At 61.4% G+C, this 21,623-nt stretch overlaps 5 protein-coding genes across 9 annotated transcripts; 3 read left to right on the top strand and 2 right to left on the bottom strand.

The window, feature by feature from the left end:
- The first annotated feature begins 212 nt into the window (after positions 1–212).
- Positions 213–4,548, top strand: IMPDH2 (inosine monophosphate dehydrogenase 2). Of its 4 annotated transcripts, XM_040994436.1 has the most exons (15): positions 214–381; positions 773–821; positions 985–1,086; positions 1,183–1,257; positions 1,560–1,766; positions 2,012–2,099; positions 2,172–2,371; positions 2,446–2,536; positions 2,631–2,726; positions 2,922–2,993; positions 3,628–3,771; positions 3,852–3,996; positions 4,078–4,221; positions 4,300–4,383; positions 4,467–4,548. In XM_040994436.1, exons 1-15 carry the CDS (start codon positions 284–286, stop codon positions 4,486–4,488), a joined length of 1,617 nt encoding a protein of 538 aa, XP_040850370.1. In that variant the 5' UTR covers positions 214–283; the 3' UTR covers positions 4,489–4,548. The 4 variants fall into 4 exon arrangements, with proteins under 4 accessions (XP_040850371.1, XP_040850370.1, XP_040850372.1 ...); XM_040994437.1 differs by lacking the exon at positions 2,922–2,993 and having other exon boundaries at positions 213–381; XM_040994438.1 differs by lacking the exon at positions 2,922–2,993 and having other exon boundaries at positions 1,183–1,242.
- A 461-nt stretch (positions 4,549–5,009) lies between these two features.
- On the bottom strand, positions 5,010–5,985 carry NDUFAF3 (NADH:ubiquinone oxidoreductase complex assembly factor 3). The gene is made up of 5 exons (XM_040994440.1): positions 5,918–5,985; positions 5,628–5,820; positions 5,473–5,539; positions 5,283–5,383; positions 5,010–5,191 (listed from the first exon to the last, which is right to left on the bottom strand). Exons 1-5 carry the CDS (start codon positions 5,983–5,985, stop codon positions 5,081–5,083), a joined length of 540 nt encoding a protein of 179 aa, XP_040850374.1. The 3' UTR covers positions 5,010–5,080.
- On the top strand, positions 5,984–8,178 carry LOC121165973. The gene is made up of 2 exons (XM_040994994.1): positions 5,984–6,109; positions 6,389–8,178. The coding sequence occupies exons 1-2, from the start codon at positions 5,984–5,986 to the stop codon at positions 7,625–7,627; spliced, it is 1,365 nt and encodes a 454-aa protein (XP_040850928.1). The 3' UTR covers positions 7,628–8,178.
- A 262-nt stretch (positions 8,179–8,440) lies between these two features.
- Positions 8,441–11,442, top strand: DALRD3 (DALR anticodon binding domain containing 3). Its single transcript, XM_040994431.1, has 11 exons — positions 8,441–8,605; positions 8,682–8,977; positions 9,056–9,312; positions 9,405–9,643; positions 10,096–10,166; positions 10,273–10,334; positions 10,418–10,500; positions 10,595–10,777; positions 10,850–10,963; positions 11,055–11,123; positions 11,221–11,442. Exons 1-11 carry the CDS (start codon positions 8,441–8,443, stop codon positions 11,338–11,340), a joined length of 1,659 nt encoding a protein of 552 aa, XP_040850365.1. The 3' UTR covers positions 11,341–11,442.
- On the bottom strand, positions 10,976–21,514 carry WDR6 (WD repeat domain 6). 2 transcript variants are annotated; one of them, XM_040994429.1, is made up of 7 exons: positions 21,341–21,514; positions 12,660–15,136; positions 12,499–12,582; positions 12,302–12,418; positions 12,092–12,210; positions 11,499–12,003; positions 10,976–11,377 (listed from the first exon to the last, which is right to left on the bottom strand). In XM_040994429.1, exons 1-6 carry the CDS (start codon positions 21,443–21,445, stop codon positions 11,540–11,542), a joined length of 3,366 nt encoding a protein of 1,121 aa, XP_040850363.1. In that variant the 5' UTR covers positions 21,446–21,514; the 3' UTR covers positions 10,976–11,377; positions 11,499–11,539. The 2 variants fall into 2 exon arrangements, with proteins under 2 accessions (XP_040850363.1, XP_040850364.1); XM_040994430.1 differs by having other exon boundaries at positions 12,660–15,141; positions 21,346–21,514.
- Between the last annotated feature and the right edge of the window lie 109 nt (positions 21,515–21,623).

Genomic DNA, 21,623 nt, shown 5'->3' with positions numbered 1-21,623 from the left:
CGAGTGCACGACGCGTCTTTATTTGGGGTGGAATGTGGCGGCCAGTGGCCTTCCCTGCTGCCCAGGTCCTGCGGGGAGGGCGGGGGAGGAGCGGCTCGGCGCGGCGCGTGCGCAGATCCCGCGGGGCGGGCCCTAGCCGCTGGTCCCGCCCCTGCGCGGTGCGTGGTGACGTCAGCAGCGGGCGCGGCGCAGTGACGAAATAGGCTGGTTTATATTGGCGCGGCCAGGCGGCGGAGGCCTCTGCGGCGCGGTCCTCGGAGACACGCGGCGCTCGGCGTGAGCCATGGCCGACTACCTCATCAGTGGCGGCACGTCCTATGTTCCGGACGATGGGCTCACCGCTCAGCAGCTCTTCAACTGCGGGGACGGCCTTACCTACAAGTGCGGGACCGCGGGGCTCTCCCGAGCGAGGAGAGGGGGCGGCATGCAGGGCAGATGGGGGTTCAGGCGGGCGCTGGAGCACGGGCCCCGGGTATTGGCCACCCATCCCGGGAGGGGATACTGCGATTGGGACAGGGGGTGGGGGTAAGGGTTTGGGATTCCAGGATAAATTCCGTCCTTTGGACACATGCAATTGCCAGGGTTTCAGTAGCACTGATGACAGTTCGGTGGCAGGAAATATCCCCCAGTCCCCATCTCCACCTTGCGTCGCGACTTGTCTGTGGTGACATGGCCCTGTCAGCGTCCCGATGCTCCCAGGCTCCGTGGGGGTAAGCCTCCTGCTTCCGTGAGCTGACAGCCCTCTACCTCCATTGAATCCCCTCTCCTACAGCGACTTTCTCATCCTGCCCGGGTACATCGACTTCACGGCAGACCAAGTGGTGAGTATGAGTAGGCACCTCAGTGGGCTGGGCAAGCCATGGTCACCTGATCTTGGATCCCGCACTGAGGTGGGCTTGGGGGCAGATGCTGGCCAGTGGGTAGTGCCCACATGGTGCCTGTCAGAGAGGCGCTGTACCCCATTGGTGGCCCTGATCTCTGCAGGACCTGACCTCTGCCCTGACCAAGAAGATCACCCTCAAGACCCCACTTGTTTCCTCCCCGATGGATACCGTCACTGAGGCTGGCATGGCCATAGCAATGGCGGTAAGTTCCCCTGAGCCATAGAGGACAGCCCCTGGCTCCCCTGGCCCAGGCGTGCCTGTGGTCGCTCACTCCCTCTCCCGTCTCTTCATCCTGTAGCTCACAGGCGGTATTGGCTTTATCCATCACAACTGCACACCTGAGTTCCAGGCAAACGAAGTGCGCAAAGTGAAGGTCAGACATGGAGTGTGGCCACCAGCTCATGGGAATTGCAGTGAGATGGAATTTGGGTGGGAAAGGGAGGGGTTAGTCGCACTAATCTACAACCTTGTTGCCTGCTGTGATGTTTATCATGGAGGAGACTGGCCCAAGACCCCCTCTTATGGTGGCAGAAGGGCAGTAGGTGAACGCTCTGTGTCACTTGTGTCATGTTAGGCAACAGCGTGACCTGCTCTGCATCTGTCAAAGGGCATGTAAGACAGAGCCTGAGTTGAGCAGTCTAAAGCCAAGATAACCTCTCTTGCTGTCCTTTCCAGAAATACGAACAGGGATTCATCACAGACCCCGTGGTCCTCAGCCCCAAGGACCGGGTGCGGGATGTGTTTGAGGCCAAAGCACGGCATGGCTTCTGCGGAATCCCCATCACGGACACAGGGCGCATGGGCAGCCGCTTGGTGGGCATCATATCCTCACGGGACATTGATTTTCTCAAGGAGGAAGAGCACGACCGCTTCCTGGAGGAGGTGAGTACCGTGGCAGCACCCCACGGGGAGGCCGCCTCTGCCATCTTATCATGCTTCCATCCAGAAAGACGCCTGCCTGTCCTGGTTTCTGTCCTTATTGTGCTCAATTCGTTGTCCTGCAACCCGTTTTGCCTGTCACTGCGTCCATGGCTTCCCTGGATCCATAAGCCCTCCTCCCTGGTTGGGCTCAAGTTGTGGGGTGGTCTGACTTGAGATGAGCCCGTCCTCACTTCCCACTGTCCTAGATCATGACGAAGCGGGAAGACCTGGTGGTCGCCCCTGCAGGCATCACACTGAAGGAGGCCAATGAAATTCTGCAGCGCAGCAAGAAGGGTAAGTGCCAGCCAGGGTGGGCCAGGAACAAGACAGGTGCTCATGCTAATTGACACCTTTCTGTCGTCACAGGAAAGCTGCCCATTGTCAATGAAGACGATGAGCTGGTGGCCATCATTGCCCGGACTGACCTAAAGAAGAATCGGGACTACCCACTGGCTTCCAAAGATGCCAAGAAGCAGCTGCTGTGTGGGGCAGCCATCGGTACACATGAGGACGACAAGTACCGGCTGGATTTGCTGGCCCAAGCAGGGGTGGACGTCGTCGTCCTAGTGAGCTGCGGAAAGGGCAGGGCGGGAGGGGCGGCTGCCTGTCTGGGTCTGACAGGAACTCCTTCCTGTTCCAGGATTCCTCCCAGGGCAACTCCATCTTCCAGATCAACATGATCAAGTACATCAAAGAGAAATATCCCAATCTCCAAGTAATTGGAGGCAATGGTGAGGCCAGGCTGCACTGAATGAAGGCGGCCAGGTGGGGGCGCTCTGTCTCCACTGGGGCTTCAACCCTGGATTTCCCTCCATTTCCCTGCAGTGGTCACTGCTGCCCAGGCCAAGAACCTCATTGATGCCGGAGTGGATGCCCTGCGGGTGGGCATGGGAAGTGGCTCCATCTGCATCACCCAAGAAGGTAAGTTCCCACCTGGATAGCCCACAGAGAGCCTGGCTTCATGCCCCTCCTGCCCTCCTAAGGGTCCAACAGGCCAACTGGATGCATAGCAGCAAGACAAGTTCCTGTCGCCCTTCTCCTGCCACCCCTGCCTAGCCTGGCCTCCTGCTCTTGCTCCGCGCCCTCTCTAAACTCTGGTCTGTTTGTTTTATTTAGTGGCTCCCAAGATCCCTCCTGACATAAAGTCCCACAGCCCCAAATGCCCTTCTACTGTCTCGGGCTGCTATAGTAAGTCCGGCCTGGCCCCCTGGCCGGCCCAGCTGCCCACTGCCCGGCTGCTTGGTTGACTGTAGCTGTAGCTCCCAGGGTTTGTGGTGCTAACGGGTGGGCAGGGCAATCTGATGTACAGACCATGGTTTTGGGGCTGCTTGAGATCATAGCTCTTCCTGGGCACTTACAGGGGACAGGCCCACCCTCCCCTGGCAGGCCACGCTTTGGCAGCAGCTCTAGAGCCTATTGAAATCCTCCTCCATGACCACTGCCCTCATCCTGCTTTAGCTGCCTAAAACACGGGGACAAGTGCTGGGCCTGCCTCAGGCCCCTGGGAACTAACCGCACGGTGCCCCCTGCCCAGCCTGACACCAGCTGGGCGGAACTTCCCTGGCTGCCAAGCCTGCATGTGCCTGCGGCTGCCCTGGGCCCTGCACACATGCACGCGCACTTGCAGGGCTAAGTGGAAAGCCGCACAGCTGTTGGGACTGTTGCAGGCAGGTGGGGCAGTGGCCATCCCACACATCCCTGTGGCTGCTGAGCCACAGTTCTAGCGCAGGTGTAGCTGACAACGCCAGAGTGCTGAGTGTGGAGCCAGGGGGCCCTTGGCCTGCGCCCTTCCAGCCCCACCTCTGGTTCTCCCTCTCAACAGTGCTGGCCTGCGGGCGGCCCCAAGCAACAGCAGTCTATAAGGTGTCCGAATACGCGCGGCGTTTTGGTGTGCCAGTCATTGCAGATGGAGGCATCCAGAATGTGGGTCACATCGCCAAAGCTTTGGCCCTTGGGGCTTCCACAGGTGAGGGCCAGTGCCCCTGCAGCCCTGCAACACCCCCTGTCCCGGCTGCACAGCCACCGACCTGAGCACTCTGTCCACAGTAATGATGGGTTCCCTGCTGGCCGCCACCACTGAAGCCCCTGGGGAGTACTTCTTCTCTGATGGGATTCGGCTGAAGAAGTACCGGGGCATGGGTTCCCTGGACGCCATGGACAAGCACCTCAGCAGCCAGAACCGCTACTTCAGGTGAGACGTGGACCCATCCCTGCCAGCCTGGGCCCAGCTGTGTGCAGATAGTCCACTCTCACGTGGCCTTTCTCCCTGCAGCGAAGCGGACAAAATCAAAGTGGCCCAAGGGGTCTCGGGGGCTGTGCAGGACAAAGGGTCCATCCACAAGTTCGTCCCATACCTCATTGCCGGCATCCAGCACTCCTGCCAAGACATTGGTGCCAAGAGCTTAACTCAAGTCCGGTGAGCCTGGGCAGCCAGGGCGGGGGAAGCTGGGCTCGGCCCCAGCCAGCTGCCCCACCTGACACCTGTCCTCCACAGAGCCATGATGTATTCTGGGGAGCTCAAGTTTGAGAAGAGGACCTCCTCGGCACAGGTGGAAGGCGGTGTCCACAGCCTCCACTCGTGAGTGTTGGTACTGGGTGGGATCTTGCCACACCTGCCGTAGCTGCTCCTGCCCCTGCCTCACAGGTGGTCTCTGTCCGCAGGTATGAGAAGCGGCTTTTCTGAACAGGGATCCAATCCAGCACACCTGCCTTGGTTTTACAATAAAAGCTTGAAAAGAATATATAAATAAACGTTCTGTCTTGTCTTTGAGTACTCCTCCAGCTGTGAACACAGCACCCTCTGTCCAGGGCTGATCTTTGGGTCGGGCCCATGGGTCTTGCGGGCCGCTGTGGGCAGCTCAGGCTTGCCGGGAGCCACAGCAGTCCCCAGAACTGGAGTCCAGATGCCACACGGCCTGGCCCCGGAGTCAGACCTCACGGCACCATGTTTGGGCACAGGGTTTGGGTACCTGCACATGGCTGGGTAACCTGGTGGAGATCCAGGCTTCTGGGTGAAGCAGAGCCCAGCATTGCAAGCCTTTCGAATACATGTTTAAAAACATATATACCTGTACATCACTAACCAGGTCGGAAATACAGGCACAGCCTTCCCGTCTTCAGGTTCCTCCATGTCCCCCACGCCCAGTCACAATACCCCACTAAGCCATCCACCCCTGGTCAGCAACACAAAAACCTGGTGCAAAGTGAGAGTATAAATTATCACATTATTAACATCCGCTGCTGGCAGCCCTCGCCCTCTGGGACAACCCAGTGGTTCACTCCGCGGCTTCGACCTGCAAGCAGGTCTCTCCAGGGGGAGGGATGAGAGCCGCTGCCGTCACCCGGCCCTCGTGACACAGGAAGTTGAAGGTTGCACAGGCATTGGGCTGCAAAGGAAAGGCCAGCGTGAGCCCACCACGCTGGGCGGCGAGGCCCGGGCTCCCCGCATCCTCCCCGGGCGGCCCACTGGACACCTACCGTGTCCTGCACTTCCACGGACAGACCGCGCTGCCTCAGCGCTCGCAGGACCGCGGGCTGCAGCCGCTCTGTCCGGTTCCCGGTGCCCACCACGACAATCTCTAGGGGAGGGGCTGGGGTCACAGCCAGGTCCGCTGAGACCCTGGAGGGAACCCCAAACCCACTGCCCTCCCCGCGGCACCCCCCATACCTATCCGGGGTTCCAGCAGCCAGAAGAGGGAGAAGCTCTCCTCCGTGATGTCCCGGTGGGATCCCACCTGTGCGGGAGGAGAGGCGGAGACGGCATCAACGGGACGAGCGGCAGCTGCAGCCTCGCCCTCCCCGGGTTGCGGGACGCCGCCTCACGTTCCACTGCACCACGGTGTGCGGCAGCAGCGCGCAGGGGCCCAGCACGCGGTTCCCGTTGACCGTGAAGCCGCGGCTGCTGTAGCTGTCGATGTACATGACGTGAGGAGCCTCGCGCTGCAGCAACGAGATGCGCGTCCGCTGGTACAACTCGTCGTCGGCCGGCGAGAGCCGGTGTCCGCGCCGCGGGGCCCTGCGGGGGCGCGGGGAGGGTCAGGGCGCTGCGGGGCGCGGGAGCGGCCGGCCCTGCGCGAGCCCTGGCCGTCGGGCTGCCTCAGGCCCGGACTCACCCGGGCAGCGCACAGCGAAGCGCGGGTCTCAGGCGGGGCAGGCGGCGGAGCGCGGTGGCGGCGGCCATGGCGGACCCTCGGCGGGCCTGGGTGGTGCGGGCCGCCGCGCCTCGAGCGCCCCCAGCGGCCCGGAGGGCGCCCCGCACGCTCGGCCGGCGCCCCGCGTCCGCGCAGGGCGTTTCCCACGCTCGGGTGTCAGCACCTGCCGTCCGGCCCGCCCGCTGCCCACAGTCCCCGGGGACTCGGGGCAGCTGGTGGTGCGGTTGCCATGACGACCCCGCGGGGGCTGGGTGCGCTCAGACGCGGGGCCCCTGGGGGAGGGCGGGAGCGCACCTGGCCGAGTCCCGCACACCTGGACGGGGCGTGGCGCCCTAATCCCGGGCTCCGGCGCGGGGCGCTCGGGTCGGGTTTCCCCTCTCGGCCAGCCGCCGAGCCACGCCCCTTTCCAACCGTCACCCGCGCGACCGTTAGCGGCGTCGCCGCACGCTGCGGGAGGGGCGTGGCCGCGCGCCGATTGGCTCCTGGCGAGCGCGAGGGGGCGTGGCCAGGCGGTTTCGCCATAAACTGGCTCCCAGGCTTTGGGCGGCCAGAACCGGCGTCGGAAGGGCCACAGCGTGTTCTACTCGGTCGCGCCAGGTCTGGGAGCGACCGGCCCAAACCGGACCAGACTCGAACTGGACCGCGTCCGGAGCGACGTCCGGGCCTCGCTCGGTCTGCTTGCATTCCGAGACGCTCCCCTCGCACCCGGTCTTGATCCGCGTCCAGGGCCTACATGGCGGGAGGAGCTGGCTCCCGCTCGGGGTTCGGGCATCTCGGCCGTGTGGCGGCCTCGGGGGGACGTTGTCGCGTTCGCTCCCCGTGCGGTCCGGGCGGGCGGGAGGAGCGGCACCCAAGGGCCCTTCCCGGCTCCCGCCGCTGCGTGTGTGCGTGTCGGGGAGCGGGTCCCTTGGCGGCCCCCGGGCGCTGGCCGGCGCACCGGACAAAGGGGGTGTCCTCCCAGGGCGGACGCGCGGCTTGACTTCCTCTCTGGCCCCACGGGCGCGCTTCCCTTCTTGGCGGTCTCTGAAACCCGCCCTGCCGTGCTCACGGCACCGGGGCCCGGCCTGCGCGGGACCCAGCAGGGCTAATCCTGCCCGGGGATGTAATCCGGATCGGGACCCGCTCCCAAGGGGAGGGCCCCGTGCTGCCCTCCCATTGTTCTGGGCGCAGGTGAGCGTCTCTGTTCCCGCTGGACTCCTGTTGCTCTCTCCCGGGCCCGCCCCCTGGGACTTAGGCTGGGCGGGTTCCGGGTTGGCCCTTAGGGGGCCAGTGGACCCGGGGGGGGGGCAGGAGCCCTACTGCAGCAGCTGGACAGCGGGCAACGGAATCCCAAAAGCAGCTGTTGTCTCGAGAGCATTCCAGCTGCGCTTGGATTTCGTTCCCTGCTTTCCTGCCCGAGCAGCACCCAGGCCCGGCTGGGGGAGCCCCTGGTGCCCCTGTCCCGTCCTCCCGGACAAGGCTCTGGGCCAGCGGGCTCGCACGTTGTCGAGGCGGGACTTGAACCCGCAAGCAGCGCTGCAGGCCGGCGGCGGGTCCCACAGGGCCGCCTCAGCCCACAGCCCGCTAAAGATAGCCCTTCACTTCCTGGGGAAAAACCGCCCCAACGGTCTGTGCAGACCCGGCTGGGCGGCGGGCTCGGGAGCTCGCGGCATGGAAAGCGCTTTGGAATGACACGATCACTCCCGTTGAGTGGGCACCCGGGAAGCCATCGGGAATGTCGTGTCCGCCCAGTGCTCTTTCGGCGCCTCTCGGCGGGGCCCCCCTCGCCAAGTTTCCCCATGTCCCAGGGCAGAGCGTGCAGGGGTGGGTGTGTGCACCCCGGGGGAGAAGGGCTGGCTGGGGCTCTCTCCCCGAAACAAGCCGGAGGTCTCCACTGTGGTACCCCAGGCTGACAGAGAAATATGCAAAGCTAGAGATCCTCTTCCCCTCAAGGGCCAAGAGAGGAAGGTGGGCGATTTCATCGGACACTGGTTGGTAATAACTACAACCCTGTATCTTCAGCAAAGAAGATCTTGTTTGAAACTGAACCCGGCACGGTAGCCTAGTGGCTAAAGTCTTGGGCTTGCACGTGCGGGTCCCATGTGCCGGCCTGGGAAAGCAGTGGAGGAGGCGCCTTGCCCTGGATTGGCTGACTCGTCTTAGGGAGTGAACCAGCGGAAGGATCATTTGTCTCCTCTCTACATGTATATCTGCCTTTCTAATAAAAATAAATTGTGAAAAACACTTAACAACCGCGGTTCTCAATGCGTTTTTTCTAAGTAGAGATTCTTCCAATGCCAACTCATTTGGTGCTTTTTGACGTTTGAGTCACGTGTAAAATGGGGGAAGTTGAGCGCTGCTGTAACCACACAGATCGCGAAGAGGCCGAGTCCTACTCGAGGTGAGGATTGCCAGGGCGGACGCGGGACTCTGGGCGCACCTGCCGGCCCCGCCCCGGAAGTCCTGTCTCCCCACATCCGCCTCCGCTCCCGCCTTCCGGTCGCCATGGCGACTGGGCGCCTCGGGCTCGGGGAGACGCTGGGGGCCCTGAACGCAGCGCTGGGCGCCGGCGACCCGCTCTGGTTCAAGGAGACGCACGCCCGGCACCTGCGCGCCCGCGACTTCCTGGCGCCGCGGGGCGCTCTGCGGGCGCGCTTCGGGGACGGGCAGGTGAGCGGAGCCCCCGGAGCGCACAGGCCGAGGCGGAGGCCTGCCCGGCGGCCGCTCACCCGCCCGTCCCCCGCAGGTCCCCGAGCATGTCCTCCGGGCCGTCGCCGGCCTGCAGGGCCCCGGGGTCGCCCCCGTGCTGCGCTGCGCGCCGACCCCCGCGGGCCTGTCTCTCCAGCTGCAGCGGCCCGCGGTCTTTGAACGGGTCCTGGGCGCCGTGGCCACCTATGCCGCGCCCTCCTCGTCCGCCTCTCCGGGCCCGCGCGTCGTGCTGCACTGCCCCGCCCTGCGCCGCGCCCCGGGCGCCCTCCGCCTGAGCCAGCTGCGGGCGGTGCTCGTGGCGGACCACCTGGCGAGGGTGCTGCGTGCTGCAAGGTGAGCAGGGGCGGGGGACCCTCGGGGCGGAGAGCAGCACCGGGGCGGCGGGCTGAGGCGGCCGCCTTCGCTTCGCAGGGTGTGTGTGCGCCTGGTGCCCGCCGTGCGGGACCCGCACCTGCTGGCCTTCCTGCAGCAGCTGCACGTGGACTGGCCGGCTGCCTCGCGGAGGGCCTCGCCGGAAGCCCTGCGGAGCCGCGCCTTGGCCCAGCTGCCCCGGGCTCCCAACGCGGAGGTGCTGCCGCCCGGCGTGCTAGGCCGACTGTGCCTGAAGGAGCTGCTGGACGAGCGGGGCCGCGCGGCGGGCTATGACCCCAGCCTGGACAGCTGTCTGGGTAGGACGTGCGACCGGTCAGGGCGGGGCGGGGCGCACGGTGTGCGGAGGAGAGTGAGGCGTCCACTCACGGCCGCGGGGCGTGTCTTTCAGTGACGGAGGATCTGCTGTCTGTGCTGGCTGAACTGCAGGAGGCGGTGCAGGAGACTGGCCCCCATGGCCCCGGCAGCGAGGCTGCCCTGCCCGACCTCCCCGCTCCCCGGGCTGCAGCCCCAGGCGCTGGTGTCCAGAGCTGCGTAGTTGTGCATGTGGTGAGCTGTGAAGAGGACTTTCAGCAACAGAAATTGGACCTGCTCTGGCAGAAGCTGGATGACCAGGCCCCTCTCAGACAGGTGAGTCAGGGATGGTGGAGCCTCCGAGGAGGTCAAGTCCAAGGGAGGGTTGCGGAACTAAAATTGGCCACAGTCAGCCCAGCCATGGTGAGTTGGGTGCAGGGACTCAGGCACTGCTGGCTCCACCCACCTCCAGCTCTTATGCCCCAACCCCCATTTTCAAATGTTTTTACTTGAAAATGGACACTAATAGTTTGTCTTGGAACTTGGACCATTCCCCAAATGGTCGCATCAGGCAGGACCAGAGATGACCCCAGAGGGAGGCAGCAGAGCTGGGTGATACTGTTCAGAGCAGGTGCACACACCCAGGCCGTGAGCCAGCAGGTGGAGGCTCTGCGCCCAGCTCCAAGCATCGTGGTCTGGGGGCCCTGGGGGCCTCTGCAGTCCTAGGCTCCTCACACACTCGCTGGAGCATTGTGCCAAGGGCTCAGCCCCTGCTCTGTCCCTAACAGAAGCACCTGATCTGCGGCCCTGTGAAAGCTGCTGGCGCTCCCTCTGCTCTCAGTGTCCCCGACTACTTCACGTGAGTGAAACTCCAGGGCAGGCAAGGCTGAGCTGGTCATTGCTGATGGGCAGGGCCTGTGGCAGGCCCTAGCCCACCTACCAGCTGTACTCTCACTTGGTAACAGGTTCCGCCATGCCCAGGTACGCAAGGCCTCAGCGCTGAAGCACGGCGTGGATATGGCACAAGGTGCGCCCAGGCAAACTGGCCAGCACTCGGGCAGGGGCTGGTGAGCCACCCTGTTGCACACTGACCTGCCTGTTTGCCCTCAGACCCGGCCTGGACAGAGCGCTTGGGGGTGCTGTCTGCAGCCACCATCAAGTTCGAGATGCTGAGTACAGCACCACAGAACCAGGTGTGTCTGGGCACCTGTAGCCCAGGCCTGGATGGGAGGAGCATGGGCTGGGGAGCACACCCTCACCACAGCTGTGTCCCTGTGCACCCTGCAGCTGTCTCTGACCTTGGACGACAGCAGCATCTCCACAAAGGGCACCAAGAGTGGCACCTTTGTCATGTACAACTGCGCCCGCCTTGCCACACTCTTCGATGGCTACACGCGCAGTAAGGAACAGGGCTTGTACCCGGCCCTCCCTCCTGTGGCCAGCCTGGACTTCTCACTGCTTCAGGATGAGGTGAGTGCACCTCGGGCGGCTGGTCCCACTGCTGGTGCATACACGCTCTGCCATCTGCACTCTGCCCCACAGGGGGAATGGTTGCTGCTCTTCAATGGTGTCCTCCCCTTCCCGGAGCTGCTGGACCAGGCGGCAGCCCTGCCTTGCACCACCCCAGGGCTCCAGCTCACAGCCCGCACAGAGACGGTGAGATTCACAGTGGCACACACACAGTACTCTTTATTCTGGGCAGGGATGTAAGCATAGGGCAGGCTGGTGACACTGTCTCTCTGTCCAGGTGTGCAAGTTCCTGGTGCAGCTCAGCATGGACTTCAGCTCCTACTACAACAGGGTACACGTGCTAGGGGTGAGTGCACAGCTGGGGGGACAGCAGGGGTGGCGAGAGGTGGGGCAGGGGATGGCCTGGGAACAGAGGCAGGACCAGCAGCCCCCTTCTCCCACAGGAACCGCGGCCCCATCTCTTTGGTCAGATGTTCGCCCGCCTGCAGCTGCTGCGGGCCGTGCGCGAGGTGCTGCATGCCGGCCTGGCCCTGCTGGGCCTTCCTCCACTGAGCCACATCTGAGGCTGAGGAGATCTACAAATGTTCACTGGAATGTTCACTGGGGAGGACAACCACAGGTGGCTTTAGCCCCTGGAGCCCAAATAAATTGCTTCTGAGACAGTATTTGATTGAGCTGTGCAGGGAAGGTACGTGGTCAGCCCAGCCAGCCCCCTACTCACCTCCTGCTCTGCTCAGGGACTTGCCGGCGCTGCAGGCCACTTTAGTCATACCAGTTGTACACCTCCAGGCCCTGGCCCCCGAGGGCACAGCGGTGGCCAAACTCGGGGCTCACAGGCCAGCAGTCCATGTCGGCCACATCTGGCACATGGTACACGGTGCTGTTCAGGAAGGTGGGCTCACCGTGCCCCAGGCGCCAGAAGGTCAGCCGCTGGTCAATGGAGGCTGAGACCATGAGGCTGGGGCTTAGGAGCTTGAGGCCTGTCACGTGGGCAGCGTGTGCACAGGGGACAGAGAACTCTTCGAGCACACGCAGCTGGGGCACTGCGTCGGCAGCACCCGCAGCCTCCTCCGGCTCTGGCATCTCCATAGCAAGCACGCAGATGTGCAGGGAGCCGTCTTCACTGCCACTAGCCACAAAGTGGTGGCCCTCCCTTGTGGCCAAGGTGTCCAGGCTGTTGACACCACAGCTGTGGGCCTGGATGGTCAGGCAGGGGGCACCCAGCCCTGGAGAAACACAATAGCAGTCAGGGCGCTGCCTGCCACAGAGAAGTGGCAGGGGAATGGCAGCCATGAGCACTCGCCAGCTACTCACGGTGGGGCGTGCCGGGCTCCGATGGGGGCTGCAGGACAGTGGAACCAGGGTCCAGCACTGTGCTGAGGTCCCAGAAGGCTAGGCTGCCGTCAGTGGCCGCACTGCACAGGAACAGCCTCCTGGAGCCAGGAGAGCACCCCAGCTCAGTGCACGGGCCACCCATCCCCACACTACCCACCCCAGTCCACCCCACCCCTGGTAGTCCCTCACCGTGGCTGGCCAGGCACTTCATGAGTAAAGGAGTGCACCTTGAGGACACAGCGCTCATGGTGGAAGGTCTCTGCCAGGAGCTGCAGAACCCGCCCGCAGTCCTGCAGGAGAAAGAGCCTGGGGGCGGGGGAGGTGTGGCTCGCAGGCATCCCAAGAAACCTGGCCCTCTGAGGCTCCCCACATGCCCTGGGACTCACCTCACAGCCCCGTCACTGCAGGCTGCAGCCACAAGGGGGCCCAGGCTAGGCCGATTCAGTTCACACACAGCCAGGGACATATACCTGCAGGGACCCACAGTGGTCAGGGGGCACCTGCACCTCCAAACCCTCTCAGTGCCTCACCTGGCAGTGCACCTCACCTGGTCTCCGGGTCCATTTTGACCATCCGATGCCGATGACGCAGCCGGTCCCAGTACTCGTCTAGCCGGTGAGATGAAAGGTGCATGACGTGGCAGGCGAGGCCACTCGGGGTACTAGGGTCCGGAGTGACCAGGATGCTGAAGCAGTTTATCTCGGCTCGGCCACCAGCAGACACCACGCGGGCTGTCAGACCTGGCCGAGGGTCCTTGGGGCCCCCTGGAGTGCCCACATCCCACACGGCCAAAGCGCGCACGGAGGAGATGTGGTTACACACAGATGTGAGTGCGTGGGCTGAGCCTGTGGCAGTGGGCAGTGCCAGGACACACACGGTGGTGTCCTCGCTGCACGTAATGACAATGTCAATCAGGCCAGGCCCTTCACTGCCCGGCTCCAGGAGGTCAGGCTGCATGAAGCTGGGCACCTCAAATTCCGGCCCCAGGGCAATGGCGCCCACACGCTTGACACAGGTGACCTCCCGGCCGTGGAGACCCTCTCGGAGGACCACGTGGGGCCGCGTGCAGCCGCCCAGAGCCCGGTACAGCATCACGTCTCCATCCTTGAGGTAAGCGAAGGCCATGGCTGCCTCAGTATCAGAGAAGGCCCAGGAGCGGTGGCCCCCACCACAGGTGACAACGTGCAGCTTCTCATGTGACCTGGGGCTCCACACCACAAATTCGTTGGCATGGAAACCCAAGACGACCATGCTGCCATCAGGCACCATGCGCAGCCCAGCTACCCAGTTCATGCCGCGACAGCACTTCTGCCTTAGGATTGGTTGGAGCTGCCCGTCCTGCACCAGGAGCTGGTAGTAGGCGCCATCGCGCCCTGTGGTGTACACGTAGCCACCATGGCAGGTGACCGAGGTCACGCCCTGCTTCCCATGTAGGGAATGCAGCGTCGACACAGGGCCCCAACCAGCCACGTCCTTCTTGCTCCCGTCCGCACCACCCCCAGTCGCAGGGGCCCCAGCCTCAGCCCCAGCCTTGCTCCCATCCACAGGCTCCTTGAGCGGACCTGGCCTGGCAGGGAAGAGCAGCACGGAGCCCCGGCGGTCCCCGCACACCACGAAGTCCCCAGGGGGCAGGAAGGCACTGCACGTATGCCACCTCTGCTTGCTCGGGGGTAACAGGTACCGGCACCGCTCCTTGACAAAGATGGCCTTGCCAGAGGGTGCAGCGGCTATTTCCAAGCAGGCTACTTCTCCCCCCGGGCCCGACGCCAGCAGCAGGAGCTCCTCGTAGCCGCGCAGGGCCCAGCTCAGGCTGTGTACCTTGCCAGGGAACAAGACCTGGTCCACAGCGGCAGTGGGTGTGTTGATGGGGACCACTTTGACGCGTCCCTCGCCATTGGCCATGGCACAGAGTCCGAAGCCCTCAGGCCCGGGGGCCGCTTCCAGCAGGCAGTAGGACTGGAAGCGCTCATCCTCCAGCAGCTGCTCCCAGCACTTGACCTCGACGTCATAGAGGTACAGGGAGCCTGTGTCTGTCACCGCCAGCAGCCGCCAAGAGCCAGCCAGTGTCACAGCCTTAAGGGTACCTGGCCTACTTTGGGACTTGAAACCCAGAGCTGAGACCCCCAAGCTGGGGTCCCCACGTCCTAGCAGGTGCCAGAGCCGAATGCCGGAGTCATCTCCCCCCGTGACCACCCAGGCCTGCCTCTCGTGGGCAGCGATGGCCCGGACCCCACGACCTTGGTGGCCCCGGAAGGCCTGCAGGAGCTCCCCTTCGTGGCTCCACACCAGGCACACACAGTCCTCCCCCGCACTGACCAGGTAGTTCTCCAGCAGCTTGACCTGCCACACCCGGGCGCTGTGCCCAAAGCAGTGCCCAACGCTCTGCACCCGACCCCCAGGCACCCGCAGGTCGCCCACCTTCCAGATCCGGACGCTGCGGTCTTCGGAAGCCGTAGCCAGCAAGCCCTTACTTTCCAGGTACGACATGCTGAAGATGACACCCACATGCCCGCTGACTCGTCGGTCAGGTGCCACGGGTTTGTCATCTGTCAGAGCAACTGCTGGGTACCAGACCAGCAGCTGGTTGGAAACAGCACCTGCCACAACAGCCAGTTCCTTCCACGTGTCCCCGATGAGGCAGGCTGAGGAGAGCGTGCACCTGTCGGTGCAGGGCACCTCCTGCAGGAGGCACCCTATGATGGGGTCGTAGAGCACCACCGAATTGTGCCCCAGGGCCAAGGCCACGTTGCCCTCGAGCCAGCGTACATCCCAGATCCAGTCGGACATGTTCCACAGGCCAGAGCGCCATAGCTCCCGGAAGCGGCTCTCTCCCCAGCCGACTTTGACAATGCGGAGGCCTTTGCTCCCAAACACAGCCACCATGGCCTCCGAATCAATGTCTCCATTGGGCTCTGGCCGTACCCGAAAGCCGTGGATAAGATAATGGCCAAGCAGGTTCTGCACACGCTTCATCATCTGCAGGTGCCCGCCAAGGTCCAGGCTGTACACCAGCATGTCGGGCCCCTCGCCTGGACAAAACAGAAAGCCACATCAGAGCCATGCACCTGACTCCAAACACCCCGGGAAGCAGCAGCAAAGGAGAGGGACAGTGGACAGCAGGTGTCATTCCTGCAGCTGGGCCTCAAGCAACCCTGGTGCTGCTTCAGCTGTATTCGCAGTGCCAGCCACACACCACCACTCCCAATGTCTCATTTGATAGCAACCCCACCACCCTAGAGACGCACCCCCTCAGTTTTGGCCCCTGAGCCCTCAGCCTCATCTACTTCTACACCAACTCTGGCAGCCTTCCACCCTCAGGGTCTGAGCCCCTCCCTGCACGTGCACTGCAGAGGGTCTAAGTTCTCTCAGCCCCGCAGTGCCAGCCCTGCCACAGGCCACCTGTCTGCCCCACTCCAAACACAGAGACCTGGGGATGGAGCCCTGCACAGCGACCTCAGAGCCTCACAGGGCACAGAGACACAGCCATGCAGGGCTTGGCCAGGACCTGCACACAGTAGAACCAAAACAAAACTCCCTGGCTCCCCTTACCTAAACCTAAATCCCGGACGTGCAAGGCAAGGACCTTAACCACTGCGCCACCGCGCTGGGCCCCATTTTGCTTCTTAAAATTATTTAAGGGCCCGGCGGCGTGGCCTAGCAGCTAAAGTTCTCACCTTGAACACGCTGGATCCTATGGGGCCGTCTCTCCGGCAGTCCATTCCATCCGCTCCTGCTTGTGCCATGGAAAAGCAGTCAAGACGCACAAGGCTTTGAAAACCAGAACATGTGTGGATGCCAGAAGAAATATCTGGATCATGGCTCGGACGGTAAGCACGACTGTGGTTCACTTGGGAGTGAATCATCGGATGGAGATCTCTCTCACTTCTGCCAGCACTCTGTACTGACTTTCCAATAATAAATAAATCTTTAAAAAAAGTTATTAGGCCCGGCGCGATGGCGCAAGTGGTTAAAGTCCTCGCCTTGCACGCCCAGGATCCCATATGGATGGCAGTTCTAATCCTGGCAGCTCCACTTCCCATCCAGCTCCCTGCCTGTGGCCTGGGAAAGCAGTGGAGGACAGCCCAAGGCTTTGAGACCCTGCACCTGTGTGGGATGCCCGGAGGAAGTTCCTGGATCCTGGCTTTGGATCGGCATAGTATCGGCCCGTTGCGCTCACTTGGGGAGTGAATCATCGGACGGAAGATCTCTCTCACTTTCTCTCCTCCTCTCTGTATATCCGCCTTTCCAATGAAAAAATAATAAAAATAAATCTTAAAAAAAAAAAAAAGTTTATTTAAAAAAAATATTTAAAAGGCAGAGTAAGGCCCGTGTGTTGGATCAACTGGATAATTCTCTACCTGCAAGCACTGGCCTTTCAAATATAAATAAATCTTAAAAATAAGTAAGGCCTGGCACGATAGCATAGTACTTAAAGTCCTTGCCTTGCACACCCGGGATCCCATATGGATGGCAGTTCTAATCCTGGCAGCTCCACTTCCCATCCAGCTCCCTGCCTGTGGCCTGGGAAAGCAGTGGAGGACAGCCCAAAGCCTTGGGACCCTGCACCTGCGTGGGAGACCTGGAAGAGCTCCTGGCTCCTGGCTTCAGACTGGCTCAGCTCCAGCCGTTGAGGCCACTTGGGGAGTGAATCATCGGATGGAAGGTCTTCCTCTCTGTCTCTCCTCCTATCCGTATATCTGTCTTTGCAATAAGAATAAGTAAATCTTGGGCCTGCATGATAGTGTAATAGTTAAAGTCCTCACTTTGCACGTGCCCAGATCCCATATGGGTGCTGGTTCTAATCTCGGCAGCCCCACTTCCCATCCAGCTCCCTGCTGTGGCCTGGGAAAGCAGTCGAGGATGGCCCAAAGCCTTGGGACCCTGCACCCACTTTGGAGACCCAGAAGAAGCTCCTGGCTTCAGATTGGCTCTGCTCCAGCTATTGCAGCTGCTTGGGGAGTGAACCATCGTATGGCAGATCTTTCTCTCTGTCTCTCCTCCTCTCTCTATATCCCCCTTTCCAAAAAAAAATAAATAAATCTTTAAAAAAGAAAAGAAAGAGCTTCCATCTAGTGGTTCACTTCCTATATGGTCGCTCCACTGAAGCCAGGAGCTTCTTCCGGGTCTCCCATGCAGGTGCAGAGTCCCAAGGCTTTGGGCTGTCCTCAACTGCTTTCCCAGGCACAGTCAGGAAGCTAGCTGAGAAGAAGAGAAGTTGGGACATAAACTGGCATCCATATGGGATCCCGGGCCTTGGAAGGCGAGAATTTAGCCACTGAGCCAGCGTACCAGGCCGACAAGTCAGCTTATGGGCGAGATGCTGCCGAGACACATCGTGTCTCAGGTCTTGAGTGTCAGGCCCACTGACTCTAATACAGCTTCCTGCCAGTGCACAGCGCAGGAAACAGCCTGGGACCGACTGGGTGGAATTCCTGACTTTGGTCTTAGCCTGGCCCAGCCCTAGCTGTTGCAGACCAGTGGACAGAGAATCTTTCTCTGCCTTTCAAATAAATTGAAAGTAAACTTTAAAGCTAGTGGTGGGACTCATGCCCAGGCACTCCCAGACGGGACACCTACAAGCTAAACACCAAAGGTCCAAAGCCTGCTCCTTCCGCAAACTTCTTCAAGTGCCCTCATACAGACTGCTTAGGGTCACACAGTGAGGGCGTGGCATTTGGCGCAGTGGCCAGGCACTCGCAATGCCTACACGTAGCAGGTCACGGCTCAAGAACTTGATCCCTGTTACCAACATAAGGGACCTAGATTGATTCTGCGCTCCTTGGCTTCAACCTGACTCGGCTTATGCAGACATGTGAGACTTGAAATGGCAGAAAGAAAATCTGTCACTCTGTCAAATAAATTGCAAAAACAAAAAACATACAAGGGCTTGTGCCGTGACACAGTGGATTAAGCCACTACCTGGAGCACTGCCATCCCATACTGGCATGCAGGTTCAAGCCACCACTGGTCCTCTTTCCTTTCAGCTCCCTAATATGTTGAGGAAAATAGTAGATGACGGCCCAAGCACTTAGGCTGAGGCCCCCTCAGCCCATACTGTTGGAGAGGAGCAGTGTTCCCCTAGGCAACATGTGGCACCATCTGGAGAGCTTCTGGTTTCATGTGCAGGACGAGACGTGCTGTTAGACACAATGAGAACACCAAAGGGAGGGGAGCCGAGGGCCAGAGAAGGCACAGGACACAACAGGTTGCTGGCCTGAGGCGAGCAGCAGTCCTGGGCAGAGGGGCTGGAACAGGAAAGAGAGGAAATGGCTCGAGGGGCTGCTGCCACAGCTCAACAGGCTAAGCCTCAAGCCTGTAGTGCCAGCATCCCATATGGTCACTGGGTTCTCTACCCCATATCCAGTTCTCTGCCTGTGGCCTGGGAAAGCAGTCACCAGCACAAAGCCTTGGGACCCTGCACCTGCGTGGGAGACCTGAAGAGCTTACAGACGGCCTCCTGCCTTTGAATCAGCTCAGCTCCAGCCAACGCAGCCACTTGGGGAATGAACCAGCAGATGAAGAGCTTTCTTTTTTCTGTGTAAAATCTGCCTTTTCAATAAAAATAATATTTAAAAAAAAAAAATCAGTGTTGACCATCCACACGAGCGGGAGACAATAAACATCACGGGGAAAAAAATGTCTATTAGGGGCTGGTATTGTGGTGCAGCAGACAATCACCTGCAATCCTGGCATTCCGTGTTACAGCAACAGCTCCAGTCTGGCTGCTTTGCTTCCAGCCTGAGAGACAGTGGTAGATGGCCCAAGTGCTGAAGCCACGTCACCCATGTGGCAGAGCCATGTGGATTCCTGGCTACAGCCTGGAGTATTGAAGTGGACCAACAGATTGAAATCTCTCTCTCCATCTTTCCCTGTTACTCTGCCTTTCAGACAAATAAATGTTAACAAAAACAAACTGTCAACAAGACTGGCTTGGGGAGGGGGGCAGATTCTGGGGTCTGGGGCCCAAGGACCCCACTGCAGGGCTGGGCCAGCCAGCAGGTCACCATCAGGTAGTTGGAATCCTCCCTTTTGAGGCCCTGGGTGTTCCCCATAGACCTGGACCTCCTGAGAATACAGGACTGGAAATCGGGATAACAGATGCTCCTGGACAGAACTTAAGAACTGGAGCAATACACAGTCATTCTGGAAGCCACAAGAGGGACAGGCACTGTTGGTGTAGGAGGCAAAGCCACCACCTGCAGTGCCAGCATCCCATATGGGTGTCAGTTTGAGTCCTGGCTGTTTCACTTTTTTTTTTTAATTTATTTATTTTTATTTGAAAGATAGATATACAGAGGAGGAGAGAGAGAGGAAGATCCTCCATACGATGGTTCACTCCCCAAGAGACCTCAATGGCTGGAATGGAGCCAATCTGAAGCCAGGAGCCTCTTCTGGATCTCCCACGTGGGTGCAGGGTCCCAAGGCTTTGGGCTGTCCTCGACTGCTTTCCCAGGCCACAAGCAGGGAGCTGGATGGGAAGCAGAGAGGCTACCGGGATTAGAACCAGCGCCCATACAGAATCTGGGCGCGTTCAAGGCGAGGACTACATTATCACGCCCAGCCCAACTTTTAACTCCCTGCTAATGTTTCTAGGAAAGCAGCAGAGGGACGGCCTAAGTGCTTGGGTCCCTGCACCCTCGTGGGAGACCTTGCTCCTGACTTTGGACTGGCTGTCACTGCAGCCATATGAGAACTGAACCAGTGGATGGAAATATCTGTCTCTCTCATTCTTTCAAATAAACCAAACTTTAAAAGACTTGAGTCAGTTCCTTTAGAGACCTTTCTAACTTGCATGCTAGAGTCCTGGTTAGAAACTTCCAGCATGGAGGGGTATTCGGTCCACATCCTGCCTGCGTCAGTGACTGCACTCAATGCTGGCGGCTCCTGCTGGCACGGACCTTGGAGGCAGCAGGTGACAGCTTCCACCAGGTGGTGGACCTGAGCCGAGTTTGTAGCCCACTGGAAGGAGGGTCCTGTGTGTACCCTTCAATGGGTCTTCTTACCACCCCCAAGACAAAGTGAGATCAAAACCTCAACCCAGCTGGCTGCAGCTCACTCTTGCTTTGTTCCCTCCCAGGATCTACTCCTTTCCCTCAATTTCCCTGCCTCAAGGCATCTGGGTGCCAGGAACTCACCTACCCTCTTCTAGTTTACTTTTGGGGTTCTCCGGGTTTCCAGGCTCCAGGTACGAGAGCACACACACACCCTCCACTTCTCCCCCAAAGCTGGCACCGTCTTGCACACAGTGTGGAGACTGAATGAACCCGCCCACACTTCCCCACAGCCAGCCTCCCACTTGGGGCCAATTGTAAAACCAAACAGTTAACTCTCCCTACCAGCTTCACCTCAGGTCCTCCTAACCCCTGGGACTTGATACCTCAGCCTCCCAACCTCACTGGACGCCACCCCTCAAGTCTGAAAATTCCCATGCTGTTCGTCCTGCGCTGCCCCTGCCCTGCGGCCGCACGTCTCTGCAACGCCCCTCTCGCCCTGCAGGCCACACCCCTCATCCGCACCGCACCTCCCACAAGCCACACCCCCTTCGCACCGCCCCCTCCATGGGCCACACCGCCTACTCCCACAGGCCACAACCCCTAACGCACCGCTCCCCGCAGGCCACACCCCTCCGCACCGCCCCCTCCCGCCTGCAACACCCATACACACCGCCCCCTCCGTGGGCCACACCTCTTGTCCCGAAGGCCACACCCCTAACGCACCGCCCCCCCGCAGGCCGCACCCCCTCAGCACCGCCCCCTCCCGCCGGCAGCACCCATACACACCGCCCCCTCCGTAGGCCACACCTCTTTTCCCGAAGGCCACACCCCTAACGCACCGCCCCCTCCCGCCGGCAACACCCATACACACCGCCCCCTCCGTGGGCCACACCCTCGGCACCGCCCCCTCCCGCAGGCCCCGCCCCATGCCGGCCCGCCCCCCTCGGGGGAACAAGCCCCCCGCCCTTCAGCTCCCGCTCACCGTTCCCCTCCCCCGCCTCACTCCCACTGCCCGGCAGCCTAGGCTGTCCGCGGGGATGCTGGAGCCACCACCGGGCCCCGCCTTCGCCTCCCCGCCCCGAGGCTCATCTCTAGGTAGAGCTCATCCCCGCCGTCTCCCGGACTCCCACCCGCCGCCCGTCCTCCTCCTCAGAGCATCATCCCTTTGTTCCTGGGGCGCCGCCTCAGGCGGGCGCTCGCGCTCTGGAGCCCGCAAACGCGCCTCCAGCCAAACCTCACCCGCCAACAGCCGGTCCCTCACACACTCCAGACCCGTGACCGGGAGGAGCATGAGCTCCGAGGTGGCACGGGGCCACACGTAGTCTCCGAGAGCGTCCATGTTGAGCCTGCAGCCGCCGCCTCACAGTCCGCGGAGGGAGCCGAGCTCTCGCGAGAACGAGCCGCGCGCGCCCCTCTCGCCGCGCCGCAGACTCTGAGCCCCTAGCTACAGGTAGCCGAGCGCCGGGCGGCCGCCGGCCAATGACGAGCCTGCGCCCCACGCAATCCCGCCTGCGATT

This window comes from Ochotona curzoniae, unplaced genomic scaffold (genome assembly GCF_017591425.1).
Source record: "Ochotona curzoniae isolate NIBS_2020 unplaced genomic scaffold, NIBS_Ocur_1.0 contig_908, whole genome shotgun sequence".
Classification (NCBI taxonomy): Eukaryota; Metazoa; Chordata; class Mammalia; order Lagomorpha; family Ochotonidae; genus Ochotona; species Ochotona curzoniae.
The sequence above is the reverse complement of the archived record's forward strand: the minus strand, read 5'-3'. Positions and strand labels throughout refer to the sequence as shown.

What these genes read in the sequence shown, in the direction of transcription:
- NDUFAF3 (XM_040994440.1), bottom strand. Translation starts at nt 5,985, where the DNA reads ATGGCCGCCGCCACCGCGCTCCGCCGCCTGCCCCGCCTGAGACCCGCG. An exon ending in ACACCGTGGTGCAGTGGAAC is followed by an intron (nt 5,540 to 5,627) that starts GTGAGGCGGCGT and finishes CCTCCCGCACAG; the next exon opens with GTGGGATCCCACCGGGACAT. An exon ending in CCGTGGAAGTGCAGGACACG is followed by an intron (nt 5,192 to 5,282) that starts GTAGGTGTCCAG and finishes TTTCCTTTGCAG; the next exon opens with CCCAATGCCTGTGCAACCTT.
- WDR6 (XM_040994429.1), bottom strand. Translation starts at nt 21,445, where the DNA reads ATGGACGCTCTCGGAGACTACGTGTGGCCCCGTGCCACCTCGGAGCTC. An exon ending in TGCAGTGACGGGGCTGTGAG is followed by an intron (nt 12,419 to 12,498) that starts GTGAGTCCCAGG and finishes CCCCGCCCCCAG; the next exon opens with GCTCTTTCTCCTGCAGGACT. An exon ending in GAAGTGCCTGGCCAGCCACG is followed by an intron (nt 12,211 to 12,301) that starts GTGAGGGACTAC and finishes TCCTGGCTCCAG; the next exon opens with GAGGCTGTTCCTGTGCAGTG.
- IMPDH2 (XM_040994436.1), top strand. Translation starts at nt 284, where the DNA reads ATGGCCGACTACCTCATCAGTGGCGGCACGTCCTATGTTCCGGACGAT. An exon ending in CCAAGTAATTGGAGGCAATG is followed by an intron (nt 2,537 to 2,630) that starts GTGAGGCCAGGC and finishes ATTTCCCTGCAG; the next exon opens with TGGTCACTGCTGCCCAGGCC. An exon ending in CATCTGCATCACCCAAGAAG is followed by an intron (nt 2,727 to 2,921) that starts GTAAGTTCCCAC and finishes TGTTTTATTTAG; the next exon opens with TGGCTCCCAAGATCCCTCCT.
- DALRD3 (XM_040994431.1), top strand. Translation starts at nt 8,441, where the DNA reads ATGGCGACTGGGCGCCTCGGGCTCGGGGAGACGCTGGGGGCCCTGAAC. An exon ending in ACCAGGCCCCTCTCAGACAG is followed by an intron (nt 9,644 to 10,095) that starts GTGAGTCAGGGA and finishes TGTCCCTAACAG; the next exon opens with AAGCACCTGATCTGCGGCCC. An exon ending in TCACAGCCCGCACAGAGACG is followed by an intron (nt 10,964 to 11,054) that starts GTGAGATTCACA and finishes CTCTCTGTCCAG; the next exon opens with GTGTGCAAGTTCCTGGTGCA.
- LOC121165973 (XM_040994994.1), top strand. Translation starts at nt 5,984, where the DNA reads ATGGCGGACCCTCGGCGGGCCTGGGTGGTGCGGGCCGCCGCGCCTCGA. An exon ending in AGGGCGTTTCCCACGCTCGG is followed by an intron (nt 6,110 to 6,388) that starts GTGTCAGCACCT and finishes CGCGACCGTTAG; the next exon opens with CGGCGTCGCCGCACGCTGCG.